Source organism: Gobio gobio, assembly GCF_949357685.1.
Source record: "Gobio gobio genome assembly, chromosome: 17".
In the NCBI taxonomy this organism is placed as follows: Eukaryota; Metazoa; Chordata; class Actinopteri; order Cypriniformes; family Gobionidae; genus Gobio; species Gobio gobio.
Window position 1 is genome coordinate 35,724,464 of NC_137110.1, and position 27,285 is coordinate 35,751,748.

Consider the following 27,285-nt stretch of genomic DNA (forward strand, 5'->3'; position numbering starts at 1 on the left):
CAGACTCTAACAATGTGGATATATTTAATACCACAGGAGACAATGGTGTGCAATCCTGGGACCATCAAGAGACAGAGGCTGAGCCAGAGTTACAGTGTGTGGAGGACACATATAGCATGCCAATAGAGCACAAAGGCACATCTTTCCATCTCGAAAGTTGTGTGGAAGCAGTTGAATTGCATGCTGCTCCTTTAGTGCTGGATGGTGTTAATATGCATAGCAGTGGGCCTCCAAAAGAAATAATGTTTGATGTGAGAGGATTGAGAATAGAACGTGAAACACAGAAATTCTTTAAGTCCAAGTTTAAAATTAAGAATATCCTCAACTGTGTTGTGCTATGATTTTTCACAGATTTTTTTTCTTTTCTTTTTTTTCTGATGTCGATGACAATATGCTTTTGATTAAATTTTTAATGGAGAAATTATACACATGATGTAATGTTGCATAATATGTAATCTTCCATGCAAATGAGAAAGATCCAGACATGTTTTGGACATCTGTACATTTCTTTCAATATTCTGAAATATAAAAAACTTGAGTTTTGGAAATAAAAAAATCTGCAAGAGAAATGTGAATACATTGTGATATGGATAACAATCCAAATGCATGGACAATTAGATGCATTGCACGTTTGCCAATACTCTAATCATCATCATCATCATCATCATCATCATCATCATCATCATAGTGGAAATCATTTGTCACCACAAATAAGCAAATGCCAAAAATGTTTAATACAAAATAATATTCACATCAGTGTACATATACACTGATTAGGCATAACATTATGACCACTGACAGGTGAAGTGAATAACACTGATTATGTCTTCATCATGGTACCTGTCAGTGGGTGGGATATATTAAGAAGCAAGTGAATATTTTGTCCTCAAAGTCGATGTATTAGAAGCAGGAGAAATGGGCAAGAACAAGTTTGACATGGGCCAAATTGTGATGGCTAGACTACTGGGTCAGAGCATCTATAAAACTGCAGCTCTTGTGGGGTGTTCTCGGTCTGCAGTGGTCGGTATCTATCAAAAGTGGTCCAAGGTAGGAACAGTGGTGAACCGGTGACAGGGTCATGGGCGGCCAAGGCTCATTGATGCACGTGGGGAGGGAAGGCTGGCCCGTGTGTTCCGATCAAACAGAGCTACTGTAGCTCAAGAAGTTAATGCTGGTTCTGATAGAAAGGTTTCAGAATACACAGAGCATCACAGTTTGTTGCGTATGGGGCTGCATAGCCGCAGACCAGTCAGGGTGCCCATGCTGACCCCTGTCCACCACCGAAAGCGCCAACAGTGGGCACATGAGCATCAAAACTGGATCATGGATGGCCGGGTGCGTGTGCTTCGCTTACCTGGGGAGCACTTGACACCAGTATGCACTATGGGAAAAAGGCAAGCCGGCGGAGGCAGTGTGATGCTTTGGGCAATGTGTTGCTGGGAAACCTTGGAGACCATGTACACCCTTTCATGGAATCAGTATTCCCTGGTGGCTGTGGCCTCTTTCAGCAGGATAATGCGCCCTGACACAAAGCAAAAATGGTTCTGGAATGGTTTGAGGAGCACAACAATGAGTTTGAGGTGTTGACTTGGCCTCCAAATTCTCCAGATCTCAATCCAATCGAGCATCTGTGGGATGTACTGAACAAACAAGTCCGATCCATGGAGGCCCCACCTCACAACCTACAAGACTTAAAGGATCTGCTGCTAACATCTTGGTGCTTGATACCACAGCACACCTTCAGGGGTCTTGTGGAGTCCATGTCTTGACGGGTCAGGGCTGTTTTGCAGCAAATAGGGGGACCAACACAATATTAGGTGTAGGTATAAGGTGGTCATAATGCTATGCCTGATCGGTGTACAATGTGTATAATAATAATGACAATATTAACACCATATATACATTATAGACAATAGTATATCCCTATTGAATAAAACAGTAATTAACTTTTTTTTATTAATTACATAATATGCTGTTAATTAAATTAATTATATTGGAATATTGGTGAAAAAAAAAACTCAAATGAAGATAATTTGACATACAAGAGGAATAAAGCTTTGAATATATTTAGTACATTTATATTCCTTATCACACCAGCTTGTATACTTGTGCTACAAAATAAATTATTTCAGTGCTTATATCGACTCATTGTGTATGTTACACTGTCTGATTCTGTATGAGGTTCATGTGCTGTACATGTTTTTGTTTGCATCTTTCAGAGATCAGATTAAGGAAGCTGGTGGAAGAGAGAGAGAGTTTGCTTGACCAGGTGAGTTTTGTCATTTTATGCATTTTCAAGTGATTCTTTGTTTTATTTGATATTGTGGGAGAGCATCTTATGAAATACCTGTCATGCCTGTCATAAGGACTTTGTTAGCATGACTGTGCACTGTGGCACGTCCTGATTTTGCCAAGTTAGACGTGTTCCTGCGTTCCATGTTTTGTAAAATTGTCCCTCAAATCTCATTGGTTATTTGGAATGTTCTTCCAGGATCATCAAAGATTTTGATCCAGGAACATGTTGCATTTTGTGAAATCAGGCTTGTGTGTATATGCAGGTACGGAAGCTTAAAGCCACTGCAGAGCAGAAACAGAAGAATGGGAACGAAGAAATGGGAAGCACGGATGAGGATGACCTACAGAACGGTCTGGACCCTCATATCCTAGATCTGCAGAGTAAGATACACCTTTAAAATTTCTATCACTATCAGTCAGGCTGGTTTGTCATATAGAGTTTTATGTTTTCATGTGACCTCAAAAATGTGATTTAACTTTTTTTTCTACAGGAGATGCAAACAGGCAGATCAGTGACCTGAAATTCAAGTTGGTCAAATCTGAGCAGGAAGTCATAGCACTTGAACAAAACGTAAGTCATGGATAAAATCTCTGACTTTTTCAAACTCAGACTCAGATAAAAACTCAGACTCTTTCAATTTCATCATCAGTAGCTAATAATATTCTCCTTTTAAGTTTCACTTCCCTTTAGGCATTATTCATTTTGTACAACCAGTTCCACAGTATTTCATGCATAATATGTAATCTCTGTCATGTGGCAGATCATTCGGCTGGAGGGTCAGGTGGGCCGCTATAAGACGTCTGCTGAGACTGCAGAGAAAGTGGAAGATGACCTAAAAGTGGAGAAACGCAAGTTACAGAGAGAGGTACATTATTAAATTATTGGAAAAAAAAAACAACAACACAAATTTTTTAACATCTTAGCAACAACTGCATTCTAAAAACAAACTATGATGTGCTAATTTTTTTAATCAATATCATGTAAGTAAAAAAAAAAACAGATCTGAAAAAATTTAACAGACCTAACAGACCCACTTTATATTAGGGGGCCTTAACTACTATGTACTAACATTTAAATTAATAATTTGATACAATGCACTTATTGTGTACATACAGTTTTTACATTGTACTTACATTTTTAAAAATACCTGCATGTAATTACATCTGTAATTAATTTCTTTAGTTACATTTATAATTACACTGTTGACACTTCCCTTACACCTAACCCTACCCTTAAACTTAGCCATACCACAACACCCGTCCCTAACTTTACCCGTATCCCACCTCAATATCAGCGAAAGTGTTTGCAATACAATATGAACACAATAAGTACATTGTACTTATTTTTTGAAAGTACGTAGTAGTTAAGGCCACCTAATATAAAGTGGGACGACCTAACGTATTTAAGGGATAGTTCACCCAAAAACGAAATTTTTATGTTTATCTGCTTACCTCCAGGGTATCCAAGATGTAGGTGTCTTTGTTTCTTCAGTAGAACCCAAATTAAGATTTTGAACTGCAACCGTTGCAGTGTGATAGTCGTATAATGCATGTCAATGGGGATATTTTAGATTATGAGAGCAATGAGAGTAAAAACACATAGACATACGACTCCTTATTAAACCATGCGGCTCGTGGCGACACATTGATGTCTTAAGACACAAAATGATCGGTTTCAGTGAGAAACCGACAGTATTTATGTAATTTTTTTTACCTCTTATCAGACGAATGTCATCTAGTATTCCCAGCGCCGTAACTTCCGGCGAATAAGGTCAAAATACTGGCGCGATCAAAGATATATATACGTTGATGAGTCATTCGACCGATCAGCGTAGGCACTAATGAGGAATCTATGTATACTTGGATGGATTAAATGCACAGCACAAATTCCAAGTATGGGTCTCCATCACGTCACTTCTCTTTCACTTTTACTAATTTCTTTTCAGAAAAACTTGAGTAAAAGATATACATTTTAGTCAAAATTAACTTTATTAGGAATTTCTTTTGGTATGTCCAACCCAAACAAACAAGTGATATTCAGATTTTAAGGTAGTATAGTTATTTATTATTTGTGATATTTACAAAGCCACTGATTTTTTTTTTTTGGAGTGTGATGTAACAAGTTCCTGCTGTGTTTATTCTATAGCTGCGGTCTGCACTTGACCGTATCGATGAGCTGGAAGTAAGCAACAGCCACCTGGCGAAGAGACTAGAGAAGATGAAGGCCAATCGGAGTGCTCTACTGGCACAGCAGTGATGCCCGCCTGTGCCCATTCCGCAGTCAGGCCATGATTCCTAGCACCCACTGGCACCAATGACCTGCCACCCATATAAAACTAAAACTTCTATCAAAATCAAATCAAATTAGCTCAATCATAATCATGCTAATTCAGACTTCAAAAAGGTAAATAAGGCTAACCGGCATGGACATCAACTTTAATTTGTTTGCTAGTAGGATTCCAAGCGAAGGACATATCAAAAACAAATTCTTACTGGGGCTCATTAAAGTGACCTTTGGTTTGGATTAGCAGAATTCAGGCCCTCAAAGAGCTCTCAACATTTTTTGACTGGGTTACTGATCTCTGCGTCTACACACCAACGCGGCACATGCAGAGCACATCAATGACAGCATGTTACTTTATGGTAGTATGTTGGTTCAGAGGGACATTGACTTATCTTAGCAGATAATGCACTTTATCTCTGCCTCAGTATTAAAATTTTTTCAAATGTGTTACTTGGTAACATATCTTTATGTGGAACCATTTTGCATAATGAGGTAATGGAAAATTGTGTAGTCCAGATATTAAATGAATGAATGTATGCACTCATACTGAGACAGTTGTGCATCTTGCAATGTTTTGTGCTGACAGGGAGTGTTGTTTATACTATCAACAACTTAACAACAGACATGTGCAGGATATGTGCAATATCACTTTGAACGTTTAATGGGGAATTGTTATAATGTCCATTTTGTTTAACGCCAAATCTCTGTGTGCACGTGTTGGTTCGTACTTAAATAAGGTGGACTAGCACTTTATGATGTTAGTCATTTTTGTTTACATGCTAATGCTGCGTAAACATCCTGAGGAACTTATATTAGGACATGGTTACAAAAAACTTTGATGCAATAACAATGTTAATATAACTTTATGGAGTGTTTTTGGGTCAAAGCCAAGCTTGGAATTATTTGAAACATTGTCCTTTTAAAAATGTTCTAAGTGGCAGCAATTCTTTTTGTTTGTTGCTTTATTGAAGCACTCTTTTTTTTCCCTCAACTAAAGTGGGCCAAACGATGAAAACACTTTTGTTTTGTTTAATATGCAGGTTTTAGATCACCTACTCGCTTTCCGTGTATAAAAACGGAGGTCTTGGTAGAAGTAGACAGACAGTATAAGCACAGAATACTGTTTCATGTCCAGTTTAAACTCAGATCATAGTGCAACAGCATATATATCATCGGAGGGCTAAATGGATATTTGAAACGTCACCAGCCTTTAAAGATACAATCTGTAATCTGAGTCTTGCTTTCGAAAATATGCTGATTAAACACAATAAATGGGAGTGCAGCTGGTATTTTGAAGCTGATCGTTGTAGCACTTTCACTAATGGTCTGCCATTTAAAGTGTGTATCATTAATCTCAATGCATTTGGGGTTTATAGAAATGAACATGGCTTTTTTTTTAAGAAAAAGGAATTGTATTGCAATAAAGATTTTCAGTGTAAATGACCATTATATTAATACAAAAAGTTAAGATGTTCACCATTATGAAAACAGCTGTAATAATGAATGTCATGATCTGCTGGATGATTGGTTGTGGCAAGAAGAGTTTTCTTTTTGCTGATTGTGAGCATCACTTGTATCCCTCCCCAGGGTTCTGCAACCATTGGAGACAATGCACCACCTTGTTTACACACTCAGTGAACATGAACATGCTGTTCCTTAAGGACTGAGACAGCCAGAGACAGACAAATTACATTGTTTACCTGTATTACAGCTCTTCTGTATGACATGGCATAGAACGAAATAAACTCATGCAATAACACTGGCTTTTTATTTATTTCATTCTTTTATTGCATTATTTTGCATTTAATAAATACGAATTACAAAATGGATCCTGCTCCCTCATAACACGTGGAAGTGGTGTACATTTGAACAGCAGAGGGCAGCACTAAATTTTCAGTAGTGCTCATAAATCGGTTCTGCATTCTGGTGATATCTATGTTAAAGGCAAATCTTTCAGCAACATAACATATACATATATACACACAAACCGATCAGGCATAACATTATGAGGTGAAGTGAATAATAATAATAAACATTTATTTGTATAGCACTTTTCATACATAAATGCAACTCAAAGTGCTTCACAAGCATAAAAACAAATAATAGGAATACAAATTCACACAACATCAATATAAAAGATTAAACAACAAAAGCAACATACGATTCAAAATGTAAAATAAAAGATAAAGAAATTGACAATGTCACCTCAATATCAGTAATAAAACCTTCACACAATGTTTTAATTCTGATAAGCAGCTTTAAAAAGATATGTCTTAACCAGCCTTTTAAAAATATGAATGCTTAAGCCTCTTTTACTTCATTAGGCAGAGAATTCCAAATATTTGGAGCATAGTGACTAAAAGAAGTACCACCAGATCGTTTATGATTCACTGAATAATGTGCAAGAAGATTAGCGCTAGAGGATCTCAAACTACGATTTGGAACATATCTTAACAGACAGTCAGAAATATATAGAGGTGCCAGATTATGCAGTGCTTTATAAACCAATAAAATAACCTTAAAATCAATACTTTGATGAACTGGTAACCAATGTAATTCCATTAAAACCGGTGTAATATGCTCTCTCCTTTTTAATTTCATTAATACTCTGGCAGCTGCATTTTGTATCAGTTGTAGCTTTGCTATAGAGCCCTTGGGTAAGCCAGTGTATATAGCATTACAATAATCAAGATGAGAGAAGATAAAAGCATGAATGAGTTTTTTAGCATCATCCAGGGATAAAAAAGAACGAATCTTAGCAATATTTCTCAGATGATAAAAGTTACCTTCTAAGTTTTTGTCACTTGATTAATATGAGACTTAAAACTCAGGTCACAGTCCAAAATGACACCTAGGTTCCCATTCAGTCGGTCACTCTCGACGCCACGTCGGAGTACCGACGAATAGGAATCTCGCTCGCGAGAGCCAATCTACTTCGAGTGTAACTAAACGAGCCAATGCACATTGGCATGCAATGATTGCACCAGGTGCTCATGCCACGCCGTGTGGGTATAAATGAGACACAGGTGATTGCATCAAATCAACCTTTTGCTTCGGAGCCGGGTGGTAGATGGTAACGCCAGATATCACTCACTACTTCGCAGTCCTGACTGAAGACGGAAGCCGCCTTTCGGAAGCGATCTCTTCAGTCGGTGTTGGTGTGACGGCACAGCAGCGGTCGCGTGGTTTTCGGATCATCTCTCTGTGTTGTTTGTTTAGAGCAATCACAAAGGCTGTTCTCACAGCTGGTTCGGTGCGCTAGGTGGAGAGCGCTGAAAAGCCGTTCTTACGGCTGGTAAGAGAGCGCCTTCGTGTGAGAGAGCGCGCACGTCAGGCTGCACCCACCCCCTGACTGTGTCACCGCGACCCCGCCCCCTGCGTGCTTCAGCACCAAGGAGAGCGTCCTTCTGAAAGAGCAAACACAGATAGAGCTTGCGTCTTTTTCAAGATGACATTCTATCTGTGTGTTTCTGGATGCGGTGGTTACCTGTCACCAAGGGATGGTCACCAGCGCTGTATCTCGTGTTTGGGCGTTCAGCACGCTGAGGCAGCGCTGGTGGATGACTCATGTTCTCACTGCGGGAACATGACCATCTCGGAGTTGCGGTCTAGACTCCATCTCGCTAGGGGTGGAGTCCCCGTGCCTCTGCCTCGATCTAACCCTCCACAGAGGGTTACTTCAGGCAGTAGCACGGGTGATTTGAGGGTTACGGTGAGCGCGCTTCCCCCAGGGAACCCTCATCCCTCACGCACTCCGCAGCCAGTAGAGCTGCCGTTGGAACGTGGTGGGCCGTCCTCGAGATGTGCACCATCCGTATCCTTCGGGGCTCCCCCTGATGATCAGGTGTCCATCGCTGCATCGGAGGGAGGGTCAGACTTCTCTGGAGATGACGTGTCGGCGCAGGGGGCTCCTTCGGGAAGATCCGCTGTGCCCGATACGGATCCAGAGATGATGGCCATGCTTTCCCGGGCCGCCGAGAAGATCGGGCTCGTGTGGAACCCTCCACCGTGTCCCGAACCTTCAAGGTTGGATGATTGGTTTCTCGGGGTGGCCCGTGCTGGTTCTCAGCGCCCCACCCCGGTTCCTTTCTTCCCGGAGGTGCACGAGGAGCTCACTAGGTCATGGACGGCACCTTTTACTGCCCGAAACCGGTCCAGTGGATCCTCCTCCCTCACCACCCTCGATGGCGGACCTGCAAAGGGTTACACGCAGGTTCCTCCCGTGGAACGGGCCGTTGCTATGCAACTGTGCCCTAACTCCACATCCAGGGGGAACCCGTGTCTCCCCTCCCGAGCCTGTAGGTACTCGTCCGATCTGATCGGAAAGGCCTACCAGGCTTGTGGAGAGGCAGGCTCCGCCTTACACGCTATGGCGTTGTTGCAGGTTCATCAGGCCCAGGCACTGAAGAACCTGCACGAGGGTGGTCACGATCCCGCAGTTCTCCAAGAACTGAGAACTGCAACGGACCTCGCGCTTTGTGCGACGAAGGTTACGGCGCGGGCCGTGGGTCGTGCGATGTCCACTATGGTGGTCCAGGAACGCCATCTCTGGCTGTGTCTGGCAGACATGAGGGAGACCGACAAGATCAGGTTCCTTAACTCCCCCATCTCCCAGACCGGCCTCTTCGGCGACGCGGTCCAGATCTTCGCCCAGCAGTTCTCGGCCGCACAGAAGCAGACTGAGGCCATCAGTCACATCCTGCCACGGCGGTCAGCTGCTGTCTCCACCCCGCCGCCGGCAGCACCTCAGTCTGCTCGTCGCCGAGGGCGGCCGCCTGCGTCTGCCTCCGCTCCCGCGTCGCAGCAGCAGCCTCCACCCAAGCGATGTCGTGGAGCCGGGCGCAAGCAGGCCGCCCAGCCCGTCCAGGCTCCTGCCAAGAGAGGTGGCAAAGGCAGGGGCAAGGGCAAGCGGCCCTGAGACGGGCGACCCGGAGATGGGGAGGACTGCTCTTCTGGAGACGGTGACCGCACCGCTCCATCCCCCGGAGGAGGGCCGGGAGGAGAATCTTGTGTTCCGTTTTGTTTCTGTTCCACCCAAATTTTCAATAAAAGAGCAGTTTCCTCCATCTCTGGGTCCTCAGGGGGCTCGGAGAGTTGTGGCCGGTCAAACGCCGGACCACACTCATCCTCCCCCTTCGCTAGCGGGCAGCAGTGGACGACCTCCTCACGTTCCTCCTGCCCACCTGTGGAATCAGGTAAGTGTTGCACAGCACACTCTCACCTCGCTGCGGGCCGCCTCCACGAGACAGCCGCCCCAGCCCGGTACCTGCATTCCACCTCGCTGCCCCACGGTGGGTACGCCGGTGGTCCCTATGGTCCCGCTTGCACAGTCTCTGCGAGCCTGGCTAGAGCTCCCCAGTCTGTCTCGCTGGCTCATTCGGACCATCAGGCTCGGCTATGCGATTCAGTTCGCCCGGCGCCCCCCCAGGTTCAAGGGCGTCCGCTTCACCTCGGTGAATGCTGCAGATGCCCATGTCCTGCGTGCGGAAATCGCTGTCCTACTGGCGAAGGACGCGATAGAGCCGGTCCCTCCAGCCGATATGAAGACCGGCTTCTACGCCCGTACTTCATTGTACCCAAGAAAACCGGTGGGTTACGGCCAATCTTGGACCTGCGAGTCCTGAATCGGAGCCTCCTCAAGCTACCGTTCAAGATACTCACGCAGAAACGCATTTTCGAATGTATCCGTCCCCAAGATTGGTTTTGCAGCGATCGACCTGAAGGACGCGTACTTTCATGTCTCCATTCTTCCTCGACACAGGCCGTTTCTGCGCTTTGCGTTCGAGGGTCGAGCATATCAGTACAGAGTCCTGCCCTTCGGGCTGTCCCTGTCCCCCCGTGTTTTCACGAAAGTCACGGAGGGGGCCCTTGTGCCCATGAGAGAACAGGGCATTCGCATCCTCAACTATCTCGACGACTGGCTCATTCTAGCACAGTCCAAGGTTCAGTTGTGCGAACACAGGGACCTGGTGCTCAGACACCTCAGCCAGTTGGGTCTTCGGGTCAACTGGGAAAAGAGCAAACTCGCCCCCGTGCAGAGGATCTCTTTTCTCGGTATGGAGTTGGATTCGGTCGAACAGACAGCGCGCCTCACGGACGAGCGTGTCCAGTCGATGCTGAGCTGCCTGAACACGTTTCAAGGCAGGATGGCGGTTCCACTGAAACAGTTTCAGAGGCTCCTGGGGCATATGGCGGCCGCTGCGGCAGTAACACCGCTCGGCCTGCTTCATATGAGACCGCTTCAGCATTGGCTACACGGCCGAGTCCCGAGATGGGCGTGGCAACGCGGCACTCACCGGGTGAGCATCACACCGGCCTGCCGCCAGTCCTTCAGTCCATGGTCAGACCCCTCGTTCCTTGGGGCCGGAGTGCCCCTGGAACAGGTGTCCAGGCACGCTGTGGTTTTCACGGATGCCTCTGCCATGGGCTGGGGAGCCACGTACAACGGGCATGCAGTGTCAGGGGTTTGGACGGGCCCGCACCTGCATTGGCATATCAATTGCCTCGAGTTGCTAGCAGTGCATCTTGCTCTGAGCCGCCTCAAAGCGCGGTTACGGGGCAAAGATGTACTGGTCCGCACGGACAACACTGCAACCGTTGCGTATATCAACCGACAAGGTGGTCTGCGCTCCCGTCGCATGTCGCAACTCGCCCGCCATCTCCTCCTCTGGAGTCAGAAGTGTCTGAGGTCGCTTCGGGCCATTCATGTCCCTGGTGTGCACAACCGTGTGGCCGACGAGCTTTCACGAGCTGCGCTCCCAGGCGAGTGGCGACTCCACCCCCAGGTGGTTCAGCTGATTTGGAGACAGTTCGGGGTGGCACAGGTCGACCTGTTTGCCTCCCCAGAAACGTCCCACTGCCAGTGGTTCTATTCGCTGACCAAGGGTACACTCGGCACGGATGCCCTGGCGCACAGCTGGCCCCAGGGGCTGCGCAAATATGCGTTTCCCCCAGTGAGCCTACTTGCACAGACTCTGTGCAAGGTCAGGGAGGACGAGGAGCAGGTCCTGCTGGTGGCGCCGTACTGGCCCAACCGGACCTGGTTTCCAGAACTTATGCTCCTCGCGACAGCCCCTCCAGCCCCTACAAGACAGGCTTACGCCTTGAAGTGGAACCTGTTCGTCGAGTGGTGTTCTTCTCGCCGAGAAGACCCCCGAAGATGTTCGATCGCGTCTGTGCTTTCCTTCCTGCAACAGGGGTTGGAGCGTAGGCTGTCGCCCTCCACCCTCAAGGTTTATGTTGCTGCAATATCCGCCTATCACGACCATGTAGAAGGTAAGACGGTTGGGAAGCACGACCTGGTCGTCAGGTTCCTTAGGGGGGCGAGACGGTTAAATCCTCCTCGCCCCCCCTCCATACCCTCTTGGGATCTTGCTCTGGTGCTCCGAGCACATCAGAATGCCCCATTTGAGCGTTTGCAGTCAGCAGAGCTAAAGATTCTGTCAATGAAGACTTTGCTGTTGGCTGCATTGGCCTCCATCAAGAGGGTAGGGGACCAGCAGGCATTTTTGGTCGACGAATCGTGCCTAGAGTTCGGGCCGAGTGATACCCACGTGGTGTTGAGACCCCGGCCTGGCTATGTGCCCGAGGTTCCTACCACTCCCTTCAGGGACCAGGTGGTGAACCTGCAAGCGCTGCCCCCGGAGGAGGCAGACCCAGCCCTAGCTTTGCTCTGTCCCGTCCGCGCTCTGCGGGTTTACGTGGATAGAACTCAAAGCTTCATAACCTCAGATCAGCTCTTTGTCTGTCACGGAGGCCAGCAGAAGGGAAAGGCTGTCTCCAAGCAGAGGATGGCCCACTGGATAGTGGATGCCATCATCTTGGCTTACCAAGCACAAGGTGTGCCCTGTCCGCTCAGGGTGCGAGCACACTCTACTAGAAGTGTTGCATTCTCCTGGGCGCTGGCACGTGGCGCCTCGCTGTCAGACATCTGTAGAGCTGCGGGCTGGGCGACACCCAACACGTTCGCTAGATTCTATAGCCTACGTGTAGAGCCGGTCTCCTCCTGTGTTCTCACCTCAAACGGGTAGAAGCACTGAGAGGCCCCGGCTCTTGTCGGCTTGCTGCGCTACGGCGCTTATATTCTCCAGAAGCAAACTCTGTGAGTCCTCCACTGCCCTCGGTGCCGGACGTGGCGGAACGTCTGGCATCAGGCCCCTTGCCGCTGAATCCTTGAGAACCGGTATTGGGCTTGGGCCATATGAGTGACCCTGCGGGGTTCCCATGTTTTCTTCCACGGTCGCTCCTACGGGAAGCCCGTGTCTTTCCCTTGGGAGAGCCTTCCCTGCAGTGGGACTGAGCCCCCTTCTCCTTGCGGGCTACGGCTCAGCATTGTACTCCACATAACTCCTTCGGGGTACGATGTGGGCTCCGCAGCGTTCCCTTCTCTAGGGCACGCTTTCCCAGTGTTATCCAATAATCACTGAGCGGGTCATGCGGAACAGCAGTGATGGACTTCCCGGTGTGAGCCCCGTCTCATCAGCCATGGCGCTTTGGTAGGGATTCCTATTCGTCGGTACTCCGACGTGGCGTCGAGAGTGACCGACTGAATGGGAACGTCTCGGTTACGTGTGTAACCCTCGTTCCCTGAAGGAGGGAATGGAGACGCCATGTCCCTTCGCCATGTCCTCTGTACCCTGCTGGGGTGCCTGTCTACCTACCCGGCTCCTCAGCAAAAGGCTGATTTGATGCAATCACCTGTGTCACATTTATACCCGCACGGCGTTGCATGAGCACCTGGTGCAATCATTGCATGCCAATGTGCATTGGCTTGTTTAGTTACACTCGAAGTAGATTGGCTCTCGCGAGCGAGATTCCTATTCGTTGGTACTCCGACGTGGCGTCTCCGTTCCCTCCTTCAGGGAACGAGGGTTACATACGTAACCGAGACGTTCCTTACTTCCTTCTTCGATTGTAGGGCTAATGTACCCAATCCAGCTTCTATCCTCTCCCGCTCATGTTTCGGGCCCATAAAGAGAATTTCAGTTTTTTCTTCGTACAGTTTCAAAAAAATTGTGTTCATCCACGTTAAAATGCTGGTCAGACAGTCAGACAACTTGTCTAATACAACAGTGTCTCTGAACTCAACTGAAATATATAACTGTATATCATCGGCATATAAATGATAGTTCATGTCGTATTTCTGAATTATACTACCTAAAGGTAGCATATATAATGAAAATAAAATAGGCCCAAGGATTGATCCTTGTGGAACACCATACAATATTTTATGTGTCTGTGATATACAGTCACCTATATTAACTAAAAAGTTCCTATCTGTAATGTACGTTTTGAACCAATTTAAAACATTACCAGAGAGACCTACAAGCTTTTCCAGTCTGTTTAACAGAATACAATGATCCACCGTGTCGAATGCAGCACTTAGATCCAAGAGGATTAAAATTGAGGCCTTACCTTTATCTGTATTTAATCTCAGATCATTTACTACCTTTAGTAATGATGTTTCGGCATTATGACCTCGTCTGAAACCTGATTGATATTTCTCCGAATATTATATTCATCTAAAAATTGATTAAGCTGTTGCAATACAACTTTTTCTAAAATCTTACTCAAAAATGTTATGTTAGAAATTGGTCTGTAGTTTTTTAGGAGAGAACAATCCAGGTTTCTTTTCTTTAAAAGTGGCTTCACAACAGCAGATTTAAAAGCATTAGGAAAAATGCCTGTCTCTAGCGAACAATTAACTATATCAAGGACATAGTCTATCAAACAGTGTGACACCTCTTTAAAAAATAATGTTGGTATAGGGTCAAGATAACTGGAGGAGGAACTTAACTGAGAAATAATTTGCCGAAGATTATCTTTGTTAACAGTTTTGAACATTTCTATTTTATGGTATGGATAATTTCCCAATCCATCCATGTCAAAATGATCAGTATGATTAATTGCAAATCTAATCTGTATTATTTTCTTTGTAAAAAACGAAGCAAAATCTTCACACATAGTTACAGAGGGCTCATGTAACCCATTATATGGCCTGTTGTTTAAAAGACGATCTATAGTAGAAAAAAAATATTCTAGGATTTGTATTATTTTCGTTAATAATCTTTGAGTAGAATTGTTGTCGTTCAGACACCAATTCAGTCGTTCAGACACTGTTGTCGAATAACACTGATTATCTCATCATCACGGCACCTGTTGGTGGGATATATTAGGTAGAAAGTGAACATTTTGTCCTCAAAGTTGTTGTGTTAGAAGCAGGAAAAATGAGCAAGCATAAGGATTTGAGCAAGTTTGAGAAGGGCCAAATTGTGATGGCTAGACTACTGGGTCAGAGCATCTCCAAAACTGTAGCTCTTGTGGGGTGTGTTGTGAATTTCCTTTTCCTCGTTTGAAGAAGAGACCAGGAGACTTGGATAGTTTCTTCAGCAGGATTCTTTAATGAGAAAACGTGCTGTCTTTTGGCTGAGGTTATCAAGTCTGACTTAACAGTACAAAACAATGCAATTTATCTACATTTCAGGGGGAGGGATTATACAGCAGGGGAGGAGACATTCAAACAAAGGAATGCAAATGTTGTGTAGGTAAAGGACACACCTCAGACATAACGGTGTGACCCGTCCTAATTCAAATTCAAATTCAAATTTATTTGTATAGCGCTTTTCACGATACATATCGTTTCAAAGCAGCTTCACAGAAAATGCATCTACATTACAATTTAAATTGATTTGTAAATGTTATGCATTTCAGAATTGCACATATACAAGCACACAGATTAGCTAACTATCTATTAATAATCAATATAATAGCTATGGCATAGAAATAAGAATACAGGTTGTTAATGAATAGGTATATAGATGAGCATGAGTGCGTGTTGATGCAGAGCTGCGTCATCTGAACTCCTCGCAGGAGTTGAGTCGTCTCTTCACAGGTGATGGTCATCTGAAGTCTTTACGAGAAGCTGGATCCAGACTGGAGCTGACGGACACTCTAGTTACCTCTGGATGGGCGTCCCGAGATAAAACAGAACAGAAAAATAATTAGCGTAGCTGCTGTTCTAGGCATTAAGCAAAGACAATCATGTGCATTGATATAACTATAGAGTACAAGGTTAGGAGAAGCATCATGTGTATGCCTGGCTAAAGAGATGCGTCTTTAATCTAGATTTAAACTGGAGGAGTGAGTCTGAGCCCCGAACATTATTAGGAAGGCCATTCCATAGTTTAGGTGCCAAATATGAAAACGTTCTCCCTCCTTTAGTTGACTTAGATATACTCGGTATTACCAGAAGCCCTGAGTTTAGTGATCTTAAAGATCGTGATGGGTTATAAGGCGATAGAAGATCAGTTAAATACACAGGAGCTAAACCATTTAGGGCCTTATAGGTCAGTAGCAATACTTTATAATTGATACGAAACTTAACAGGTAACCAGTGTAGAGATGTTAGAATTGGTGTTATGTGATCATATTTTCTTGACCTAGTAAGAACTCTAGCAGCTGCATTTTGGACTAATTGTAGCTTGTTTATTGAGGAGGCAGGACAGCCAGCTAGTAGTGCATTACAGTAATCTAGTCTAGAGGTCATAAATGCATGAACTAACTTTTCTGCATCAGAGACAGATAGCATGTTTCGTAGCTTAGCGATGTTTCTGAGGTGGAAAAAGGCTGTTTTGTAGTATTTGAAATATGATTTTCAAAAGACAATTTGCTGTCTAATATAACACCCAGGTCTTTAACTGTAGCAGATGAAGTAACAGTACATCCTTCTAAATGTAAGTTATAATTTAAGAGATTCTGTGTACCAGTTTTTGGTCTAATAAGTAATACCTCAGTCTTATCTGAATTTAGTAGGAGAAAATTACAGGTCATCCAATATTTTATATCTTTAACACACTCTGTTAGCTTGGATAATTTAGAGATTTCATCTGGTCGTGCTGAAATATATAACTGAGTATCATCGGCATAACAGTGGAAACTAATTTCATGTTTTCTTATAATATTACCAAGTTTTCTTATAATATTACCAGCATATATATTGAGAATAACAGAGGGCCTAACACAGAGCCTTGCGGCACTCCATAATTTACAGACGTTATTTTTGATTGTTCCCTGTTTAAATAGACAAATTGGTAACGCTCTGATAGATACGATCTAAACCACTTTAATGCCTGTCCCTGAATACCAGTGTAATTTTGTAGACGATCTAAGAGTATTTTATGATCTATGGTGTCGAATGCTGCACTAAGATCAAGTAAAACTAGTATTGAGATACAGCCTTGGTCAGCAAAGAGTAAGTCATTGGTGATTATAACGAGCGCAGTTTCTGTGCTATGAGTACAAGTTCAATCAGCATAACAGTGTCATTCAAATGCATAGATGCTAATCCAATCACTCAGGCAGTATTTCTCTAAACTTGTCATGGTAAATAGTCAGAAAGTGCATAAAGACAAAAGACTTAGGGCCCTATCTTGCACCCAGCGCAATTGACTTTGTACACCGACGCATGTGTCATTCCTATTTTGCACCCGCGCAAAGCGCGCTTTTCCCTCCACAGAAGCACGTCGCTAAACTAGTGAATGAACTTGCGCTCCCTGGGCGGTTCAGCGCAAAAAAGGAGGCGTGTTCCGGCGCAAACAATCCCTGGTGCTATTTTGCTGTTCCATTAAACAATTGCGCCACTGACCAGAAAAAACCTAGTCTAAAGTCAGTGGCGCGTTGCGCGTTGTTCATTATGCTATTTTAAGGGCGCATGCTTGACCATAATATATAGCGTGCACAACGCGCATACACTTTGCTCATGTAATCTACACAGATGCAACAGTTATTTTTGCAAATCATAAATTGTTACACTAAAAAAATATTAACACATGAGATGACGGAAATCATTGTGGTGTGCCAAGATGTGAAAAAATAGGCATAAATCTAGCTTACAAATGATTCAGGCTAATTGTAATAATTAAGGATAAGACCTGTTTGCCCAATAGTGGCAAGACATATATGTATATAAGGACATCTGACAAATTGGTTTGTCTGTCAAGAACCAGGAACAAAAATCGACTGAAAAACTGAAAAAACTGAAAGACTGAAAAAAAAAAGACTGTGAAATCACCTTTACCATAATGTACAACATTACAACTTCACTTCTCTGTTTTTCACTGCTCTTACAAGAACATCAGTCTCCTCGGCTGTGAACCGCTCCTGGTGTGCGCCTGGTAAATAGCCTACGCCATAATAATAGCAATCCATAATGGAACTTGCGCACCTGCTTTTAAAGGGAATGTTGGATGACGCTCTGATTGGTTTATTCACGTTACGCCCAAACCACACCTATGAATAATGAAGCTACTTCAGACCAACCCATTTTAGATTTGCGCCGGGCGCAAGAGCCATTTATCCCGCCGGGAAAATAGCAACAGCGCCGAGACCCGCCCACAAAGTTACTTGCGCTTCGCGTTTTGACACTTGCGTTTCAGATCGTTAAAATAGGGCCCTTAATGTCTCAAACACTTACACGGCCTGACGTAATCTCCTTAGAATTTCCTCAAGTTTACTTCAAAATGTAAAACACAAATATAGATAATGTTTTCAGTTATATTCTATTACATTGGAACCTATATATAACAATGTATAAATTTGTAATCTTACATTCCCCCCTTTGGGAGTTCTAATAACTCTCACATAATACAAATTTAAACCTTCATCAGTCCATTCTGTAGCTTATGTTTGTTAACATAAGCCCCATCTTCTAGTCATGTAACTTGGAAAAAGTTACAGGCACATATCACTTGCTCTGTGTTGATTGTCTGTAGTGACGAATGGCATGTTGACACAGAATCACACATGCCACTAGGGTCCGTGTAGTTCATTAAAGCTACACTGTGTGATATTTTACCCCATCTAGCGGTGAAAAGGTATATGACCATCCAGTGAATATTAGTTTCTGTTCCTCTCAATTCCGATTTCGTTTTAACTCCTACGGTGGCCGATTTAGTCCAAGATTAACATGGCTTCCAGTTCGACCTCGTCCACATTCGACACGGTGCCATCGAGTGTTAAAACGTGAAAGGCGAAGCTTGAATTTACGGGTATGTCCCTCTACATTAATGAGCACATATATTTTTGAAAGAACTAAGTGTTTTTAGCTAAAAATAAACTAAAAAAGTTACACAGGGTAGCTTTAAGGGTAATGTTCTTTTGTGGTTGGAACAGTCCTTGTGAGTCATTTGTTGACCTTACAGGTTTCCGAACCATGAAGAATTATCTTCAGTCATCTGATGTAATTTTGCTGAAAGATCAATAATGTCTTGTTGGATTTTGTTCAAGAGTACTTAAGTGAGTCCTTGAATGCAGCCATCTTCATTGTTGGTGGTAGGAGCTGAATTATGTAGCTGTGGAGAGCTTGGGGTGAAGAGAACATAAACCAGGGTGCACCTGCCATTGAATTGGCTGGGTAGGATGTTTTAGACAGAAGTTCCTCCCATCATGTGCCACCTATGGGATTCCAGCTCCTACTGAAGGCGGGTGTGGCATGCAAACGTTCTTTCCAGCAAACATGGTGTTTCTTGACATATTCAGAAGCTCTAAGAATATGTTGTTTCTGGAGTCTACACTTTGTGCGATGTCCATGATGAGTAGTAGCAAGGCAAACTTGATCATGTTGATGGATGACTGAAGTTCCCGTAGGTGATTCTCTGCGTTGTGTATTTATTTATTTATTTTCTTCTTTTCTTTCGTGACAGTTGACTCAGTAGTGAGTCTAGTAGTCCTTCAGAGGTTGTGGCTTCATACGCAGATGAGAAAGTGCGTATGGGTCTAGTTGTCCTTCAGAGGTTGTGGCTTCATACGCAGGTAAGAAAGTCTGTGCATATGGGTCTGGGGACAGCCATCAAGTGGTATCAGATTAAGACAGCCTGGTCTCATTGCGAAAATGTACCTCTGGCAACGTTTTTGCAAACCCCAAAATACGTACCAATATGTACATATCACTGCAGTTTCAAAGTGATATGTCCACTGGGTGCCGCCAAAAGCTTTGTTTTTTCCCGGAACAGATGAGCGTCAATCTGACGTTTTGTGACATTGTTTTTTTAACGTACACCTACACTAAACCCTAAACCTAACCGATAGTGTTAACAAAAGCAAATGTGACAAAAATACAATAGTAACCATGTCTTTTTAGCTTGTGTGAACTCATCTTTGAGCTCTTTTATCATGACTTGTCTTTCACGGGATTCGTACCTGAGCTTTCATTATTACAAGTACAAATCTGTACCAGCTGAGCTACTGAACAAGCTTATTATATAAAAAAAGCTGAGCATATGGAGCAGATTAAGTGACGCAAACTCCAAAATGTATTCATTTACATGGAAAAAAAAAACGATAAAAAGTGCTTGCTGTTTTACTGCCTCTAGTGTTCATTTCACTTTGAAACTGCAGAGATATGTACTTATTGGTACGTATTTTGGCGGTTTGCAAAAACGTTGCCAGAGGTACATTTTCACAATGAGACCAGGTTGGATTAAGAACGAAAACAAAAGACAACAGAGCAGTATTTCTTCTAAAATACAGCAAACGTTAGGGTTGTCTCTGTTTAATCTGAGTCTGCTATTGTTGTTCCTTCTTTCCCTATTTCTTAATTCCTGCGACACCTAAAGAACAGTGAGGTAAGGATGGACTAGTGTCACTGCATGAAAAGTGGGATTTTCATCAGTATGTGGCACTGTAGATTGCCGTGGAACTTCAGGTTTACGACTGTGCACGGCAATTTGCAGGCAACACCGAAAACTGCCGTAAATTGTCGGAAATTGACGTGGGCCTTGCTTGGCAGTTGTCCCCCCATGACCCCCCCTCCCCTTAATTCTAGGGGAGGCTTTATCATGTAAATGAACATGCTGTGAGCTACACAAATGCAAATCAGAGTAGCAGCAGGGGGAGTTTTATCTAGGATCTGAATTTTTTGAAGGCCTATGAGGGAATCTTCACCCAAGGATTGGCCCCCGATGCCTGTTGCATTCGGTTCTTTCCTGGGCTCCTCCCTGATCCGTGTCCTATCCTATCCCTGTTCTTTTTGTGCTCTTAGAAGAGCCTGAGCAAGCTGTCCTAAAGTTTCAGTGTACCCTGTCTGAACTACTTCAGGGTTGTAGGCGGGCTGAGAAGGAACAGAATTATGCAAAGAATTTATTTTTCTATCTCGCAACTTCTTCCTACACTTTCTCCCAGTGCCCTGATTTTTCAAAGTAGTTACATTTGCCTTCTCTCTTAGGCCATCTGTTGTCTGGATTCCTTGTGCTAAACGTAGCTGCTGCTACTCTCACTTGTGCCTTAACATCAGCATCCCTTTCCCATATAGCTAACCTTTCTACTGTAGGCTACTTCTGAGGGTTTTGTTAGACCAAGTTAGATCAAGGAATGGCAATGCGTTTCTGTACTCGGCTAAAAGACCATCTGACCAGACTCGAACAAAAGCCCCCTGGTCATCTAGCACACATTCAGAATCATCCACTATCCCACTATAAGTTACAGCTGACTGACAAAATCTTTCAGTGAATTCACTCACGGTTTCTTTTTTCCTTTGCACACAATTAGTGATTCTGGACCAGTCTATTTTGGGTCCCATGATATTCTTTAGAATTTTCAAAACACCTTCTCTCAAATCGCCTTTACTGGTATGTTGTAGTTCAGAAGTAACAGCAGACTCAAAACTTTTGAATTCTGATTCAGTTAGAATCTGTGACATTAGCTGTGTGACTTCTGTTAACGACATGTCGTAGAGACGCATTTTGCATAACAATGTCCTACTAAATTCAGAAAAATGTGTACGTGCTGAGGGCAAGCTCTGGGATAATCTTTCTATATCTCTAGGTCCTAGCAAATTTGGCAGTTTGAACTTGGACAACAGAATTAGCAGGAATTGTAACATCCTGATGTTATTAATGCCTCAGTTACACTGAGTACGATATATGTGTGACGTCATTATCGCGAGACTAGCAGATGGTGGAAAAACCCTGTGTGTGAAGAACATGAAGCTTGAGTAAACAGTGATTGAAACTACACTAGTCTCTTCTCTTTATTGCATATAAAGCTAGAAAACCTGCCAAAGGGCAAATACAACATGGTGTCAGAGTAACGAAGACCCACGCACAGCGAAGATCATGGAAACGTATGGCATTCCCGCACCGCGGATGGATTGGAATTCAGCCAACTTGCCCGAAGCATGGAGGCGGTTCAAACAACAAGCCGAGCTGATGTTTTCTGGCCCATTGCGGGAGAAACGCGAATCAGAGAAGTGCAGTTACCTTCTTTTATGGATCGGGGAGAAGGGACAGGACATATACAACACCTGGACACTTTCAGAAGACGAAGCTCAAAAGCTACAGACATACTACGATAAGTATGCAGCTTATATTACTCCCAAATCCAACCCAATATATGCCAGATATCGCTTCCATGATAAAATGCAGGCCGACGGCGAAACATTTGAACATTTTATAACTGAGCTGAAGCTACTCGTGAAAGACTGCGGCTACCCAAACAGTGACGAAATGGTCAGGGACCGCATTGTGTTCGCCACGAACTCCCCGCGGGTCCGTGAAAAGCTGTTAAGTCAGGGAGCCGAACTAACATTAGAGAAGGCCATAGATATCGCCCGCTCCCACGAGCTTGCACAGATGCAATTAAAAGAGATGACTGGATCAAAAGACGCCCAAAAAATTGATGCTGTGAATGCAACAAGACAACGACAAAATGCACACAGATACATTAAAACGAAAGATCATAAACCAATGCACAGAGAATGTGACAGATGTGCAGGCTCACACAGCCCAAGGGAAACGTGCCCAGCTCAAGGCAGACAGTGTATGAAATGTAAAAAGTACAACCATTTTGCAAAAGCCTGCAAGACCAAGAATGCCGCTCCACCAAAGCCTCAGAGGAGACCTGTGCATGCTATTGAGCAAAATAATGAAGAAGAGCAGTGTGAATTGTTTATTGACAGCATCACAACGGTGAATACAAACAAAAGCAATGTACAGGCTTATGCAGACATTAAAGTTGGACCTAGCCAGCAAACAATCAGGTTCAAAATAGACTCGGGTGCGGAAATTAATGCAATACCAAATAACACTTTTAATGCATTATTTAAAAGAGTGCCTATAGCACCACCCGCACAATCTGTTACAGCCTATGGAGGCAACGCATTGGAAATCCGAGGCACCTGCACGCTAGAATGTGAGCACGACAAGCACTCAGCGCTGCTAGAGTTCCACATTGTCAAGGCCAAAGCACCGCCCATTTTAGGTTTAAGTGCCAGTTTAGACCTAAACCTCATTAAACTAATAATGGGAGTAAGTAAAGAGGAAACAAATACGTACAACGACCCGGAGACCATACTAAAGGAGTATGCAGATGTTTTCCAGGGCATTGGAGAATTCGCTGGAGAATGTACATTCCGGGTCAGCCCACATGCAACGCCAGTGGTCTACCCTCCACGCAGAGTCCCCATCGCACTACGAGCTCGGCTGAAGGAGGAGCTCGACAAAATGGAGGACAACAACATCATTGTCAAGGTAACGGAACCCACTGAATGGGTTAATGCCCTAGTGGTAGTCGAGAAACCTAAAAGCAAAAATCTGCGAGTGTGTCTAGACCCCAGAGACCTCAATAAGGCTATTCAGCGGCCCCACTATCCACTCCCCACACTTGAAGATGTCACCACAAAGCTCACGGGAGCCCGGTACTTCAGTGTCCTAGACGCAAGGTCAGGCTACTGGGCCATTAAGTTAAGCACAGAATCATCAATGCTGACCACATTTAATACACCGTTTGGCAGGTACAGGTTCCTCCGACTGCCCTTTGGGATCAATTCGGCACAGGACGAATTCCAGAGGCGCGTAAATGAAACGTACGAAGGCCTCAAAGGTGTTGCTGCCATAGTTGACGACATCCTTGTATTCGGTAAGGACAAAGAGGAACATGACACTAACCTAAGAGCCATGCTACAACGCACAAGAGAAAGAGGACTAAAACTGAACCCCGACAAATGCCGTGTTGGAGTCCAAGAGGTTAGCTATTTTGGCCACAGGCTCTCACGTGAAGGCATCAGCCCAGACCCACAAAAGGTAAAAGCCATACAAGAGATGCAGCCACCACAGTCCAAACCTGAGCTAGAAACCTTGCTAGGCATGGTCAACTACTTGGCCAGATTCACGCCACACCTCTCAGAGGTGAACGCACCGCTCAGACAATTGCTAAAACAAGATTGCGAGTTCATATGGGATGCTATCCACGACAAACATTCAAGCAGATCAAAGAACTGATCACAAATCACCCAGTATTGGCATACTTCGACCCAAAGAAGGAACTCACATTGCAAGTAGATGCCTCAAAGAGTGGCCTAGGTGCAGTTCTACTCCAGCACGATAAGCCTGTCGCCTACGCATCCAAATCACTTAACAGTACAGAACAGAATTACGCCCAAATAGAAAAGGAGCTGTATGCTGTACTGTTCGGGTGTAAGCGTTTCCATGAGTACATGTACGGTAGAACAGTAACTGTAGAATCCGACCACAAGCCACTGGAGGCGATACTCAGGAAGCCTCTCGCCTCAGCCCCCCCTCGTCTCCAGAGGATGATACTCCAACTCCAAAAGTACAATATTCACATCCTCCACAAACCTGGGAAACAGATACCAGTGGCCGACACTCTGTCACGCAAAGCCATCAAATATCATGACGACAGCTTAAGCGAAGGCATGGATGCGCAGATACACACCCTGATAACCAACCTCCAAGTAAGTGACAACAAACTGAAGGAAATAATAGCAGCGACAGTACAAGACACCCAGCTTATGGCACTGAAGCAGGCCACAAAGACCGGTTGGCCCGACAAAGGCAAACAATGCCCACTACTCATTCGGGAGTATTGGAACCACCGATGTGAAATTTCCGAAATCGACGGCATAATATTCAAAGGAGAGAAAATCATAGTCCCCCAGAGCTTACGAAAGGACATGCTAGACCACATTCACATGGGACATATGGGCATGGAGAAATGCAAGAACAGAGCACGAGACCTTTTATTCTGGCCGCGAATGGGACAGGAGATTGAAACAATGGTGGGACAATGTAACATTTGTCAGGAACGACGCAGTGCCAACACCAAAGAACCCTTAATATCACACATCATCCCTGAAAGACCATGGCAAGTGGTAGGAACTGACCTGTTCACGTGGAACGAACAGAACTACATCGTCATAGTAGACTACTATAGTCGATACTTTGAGATGGAAGGGCTCCACAGCTGCACTGCAACAGCTGTCATCACCAAACTCAAGGCAGCCTTTGCGCGCCATGGCATACCCGAGCGTGTCATCAGCGACAACGGCCCCTGCTACAGCGCAGAGGAGTTTCACAGATTTGCAACGGCATGGGATTTCAAACATACCACCACAAGCCCCAGGTATCCTCAAAGCAACGGCCTAGCGGAGAAAACCGTCCAAACTGCAAAGCGCATCCTTGGAAAAGCGAGAGCTGATGACAAGGACTACTATCTTGGACTCTTAGAATACCGCAACACTCCCGTGGATAACCTAAATTCCCCAGCTCAACTCTTGATGAGCCGCAGGTTACGATCAATTCTTCCCATAACTGCTGCACGACTCCAGCCCCAAGTCACCCCTCAGCATGTATTCCGGAACCGCAGAGGAGCATGTCAGCGCAGACAACAGTTATACTACAACAGGTCTGTCAAAGCTCTACCCCCTTTAACAGCAGGGACACACATCCGTTTCCATCAACAGGATGGCTCATGGCAGCCAGCCAAGATAACACAACCTGCTAGCACACCCAGGAGTGACCATATCCAAACCGAAGACGGACAAATGCTTCGACGCAACAGACGACACCTCCGCAAGACAAGCGAGAGCCCAAGTACACCAGAGAACCACCAGCATACACCACCCCACAGTGATACCCCAGACCCGCAACCTGAACTCGTTCAACAGCCAATTAGCCAGCCACGACAGGAACAACCTGGCTATATCACAAGATTCGGCCGTGCAATTAAGCCCAGACAAATTCTTGACCTATGACCACAAGACTAACCAGTCATGCAGAACGAAATCGCTATTATACGTTCAAGCTAGGTTAACATGAATCGTTCATGCTGTACTGCCCTTAAGCAATACGAAAGTGGAAAGTTATGTTTCCAAGTTTTTCTACCAGGTTGGCATCTAAATGCATCCAACGCCATAAGGAGCCTAAGGGAGTATTTCATACCCTTGTTGTTATATCAGACGCATTTGATTTAACCATTTGAGGATTTTCATTTCTATCAAGGGTTGTTAATAATTCAAACCCAATTTGATGTTGAGTCATGTTTAAAGTTTGTTTGCGTTCTGTAAAATTGCTTTAGTCAGGATCTGCACACTTAGAGATCATGCCATGTTTCTTTAAAGAGGGAGATGTAACATCCTGATGTTATTAATGCCTCAGTTACACTGAGTACGATATATGTGTGACATCATTATCGCGAGACTAGCAGATGGTGGAAAAACCCTGTGTGTGAAGAACATGAAGCTTGAGTAAACAGTGATTGAAACTACACTAGTCTCTTCTCTTTATTGCATATAAAGCTAGAAAACCTGCCAAAGGGCAAATACAACAGGAACACTTTAAATTACCTCAATTCCCTGAGACCGTCTCTTAGCGCCACATACTTTCACTGAATCAACAGGCACATCAGATACTGATTGAATGGCTACATCTGTTTCAAAGAAAGCTTGCAAGTCAGGATAAACATTATCAGGCTGACTAGATTCATTCACATCAGTTTTCTCTGCAGCTTTGTTGCAGTTCAATTTCTTAGTCAAAGATGCTACTCTAGCACAGAGCTCTTTGTTCTGTTTCTCTAGCTCTGAGATATTCTGAGACTGTTGTCTAGCTAGCGCTAAACCAAATTCTCTGTGACAACAAATAATGCCTTTCACCTTGTTCTTGCGAATACATGCTCCTAAAACTTTTTTACATTCATCAATCGACCAAGTGTTGTCTGGATGGATCTCATATTTCTGCGTTAGTTCTTGCCTAACTTTCTCTATGACAATTAAATCCATCTGCACTCCTAACTGTTATTTGAAATCACTTTCTGACTACAAAGGAGTAGCAATTCCACCTTTTTCAGTTGTGGGGATTAGTCTAGCACTTTTCCTAAACATTTTATGAATTTCTTTGTTACCACACACTCACAAACACTGACTTCTCTGATCAACAGACTTGTTAACACAGCTCAACTATTGTTAACTTTCTTTGGCAAAACAGAGGACAACACAAATATTAACTAAATGCTAATCTTCCCTGCCTAAAACAGCGGTAAAACAATTATTAGCACGTGATGCTAACCTTCTCTATGAAGAGGCAAACAACTATTAGCACGTGATGCTAACCTTCTCTATGAAGAGGCAAAACAATTATTAGCACGTGATGCTAACCTTCTCTATGAAGAGGCAAACAACTTCTCTGCTTGAAAACAGGGTAACTCTTCTAGGGTAAAAACAGCAAAGGCAATAAAATGCCCAGATGGAAGTCTTATAGTCATGCTGGCAGCTGGCCCTCAGACACAGACAGCTGAACATTGGCCCCTGGAGAGTTCACTTTTCTTCCACAGAGCCAGCCTAGCTCTAACTGGAAGCTCTAAGGAAGATTCAGACCTGTCCTTCGTAAGAGCTCATTGAAAACCCATCAATATTAACAGCA

The 27,285-nt window shown here is 44.3% G+C and overlaps 1 protein-coding gene across 9 annotated transcripts in view; it reads left to right on the forward strand.

Annotated features, from left to right (window-relative positions):
• Positions 1-6,343, forward strand: part of lrrfip1b (leucine rich repeat (in FLII) interacting protein 1b) — a 47,837-nt gene extending 41,494 nt beyond the window's left edge. For all 9 annotated transcript variants that reach the window (XM_079841481.1, XM_079841486.1, XM_079841480.1 and 6 more), the window contains 5 exons: positions 2,220-2,269; positions 2,559-2,676; positions 2,787-2,866; positions 3,057-3,161; positions 4,442-6,343. In XM_079841481.1, the coding sequence (XP_079697607.1) occupies positions 2,220-2,269; positions 2,559-2,676; positions 2,787-2,866; positions 3,057-3,161; positions 4,442-4,552 (464 nt within the window). In that variant the 3' untranslated portion in view covers positions 4,553-6,343. The remainder of the gene's footprint in view (positions 1-2,219; positions 2,270-2,558; positions 2,677-2,786; positions 2,867-3,056; positions 3,162-4,441) is intronic.
• Positions 6,344-27,285: the final 20,942 nt, after the last annotated feature.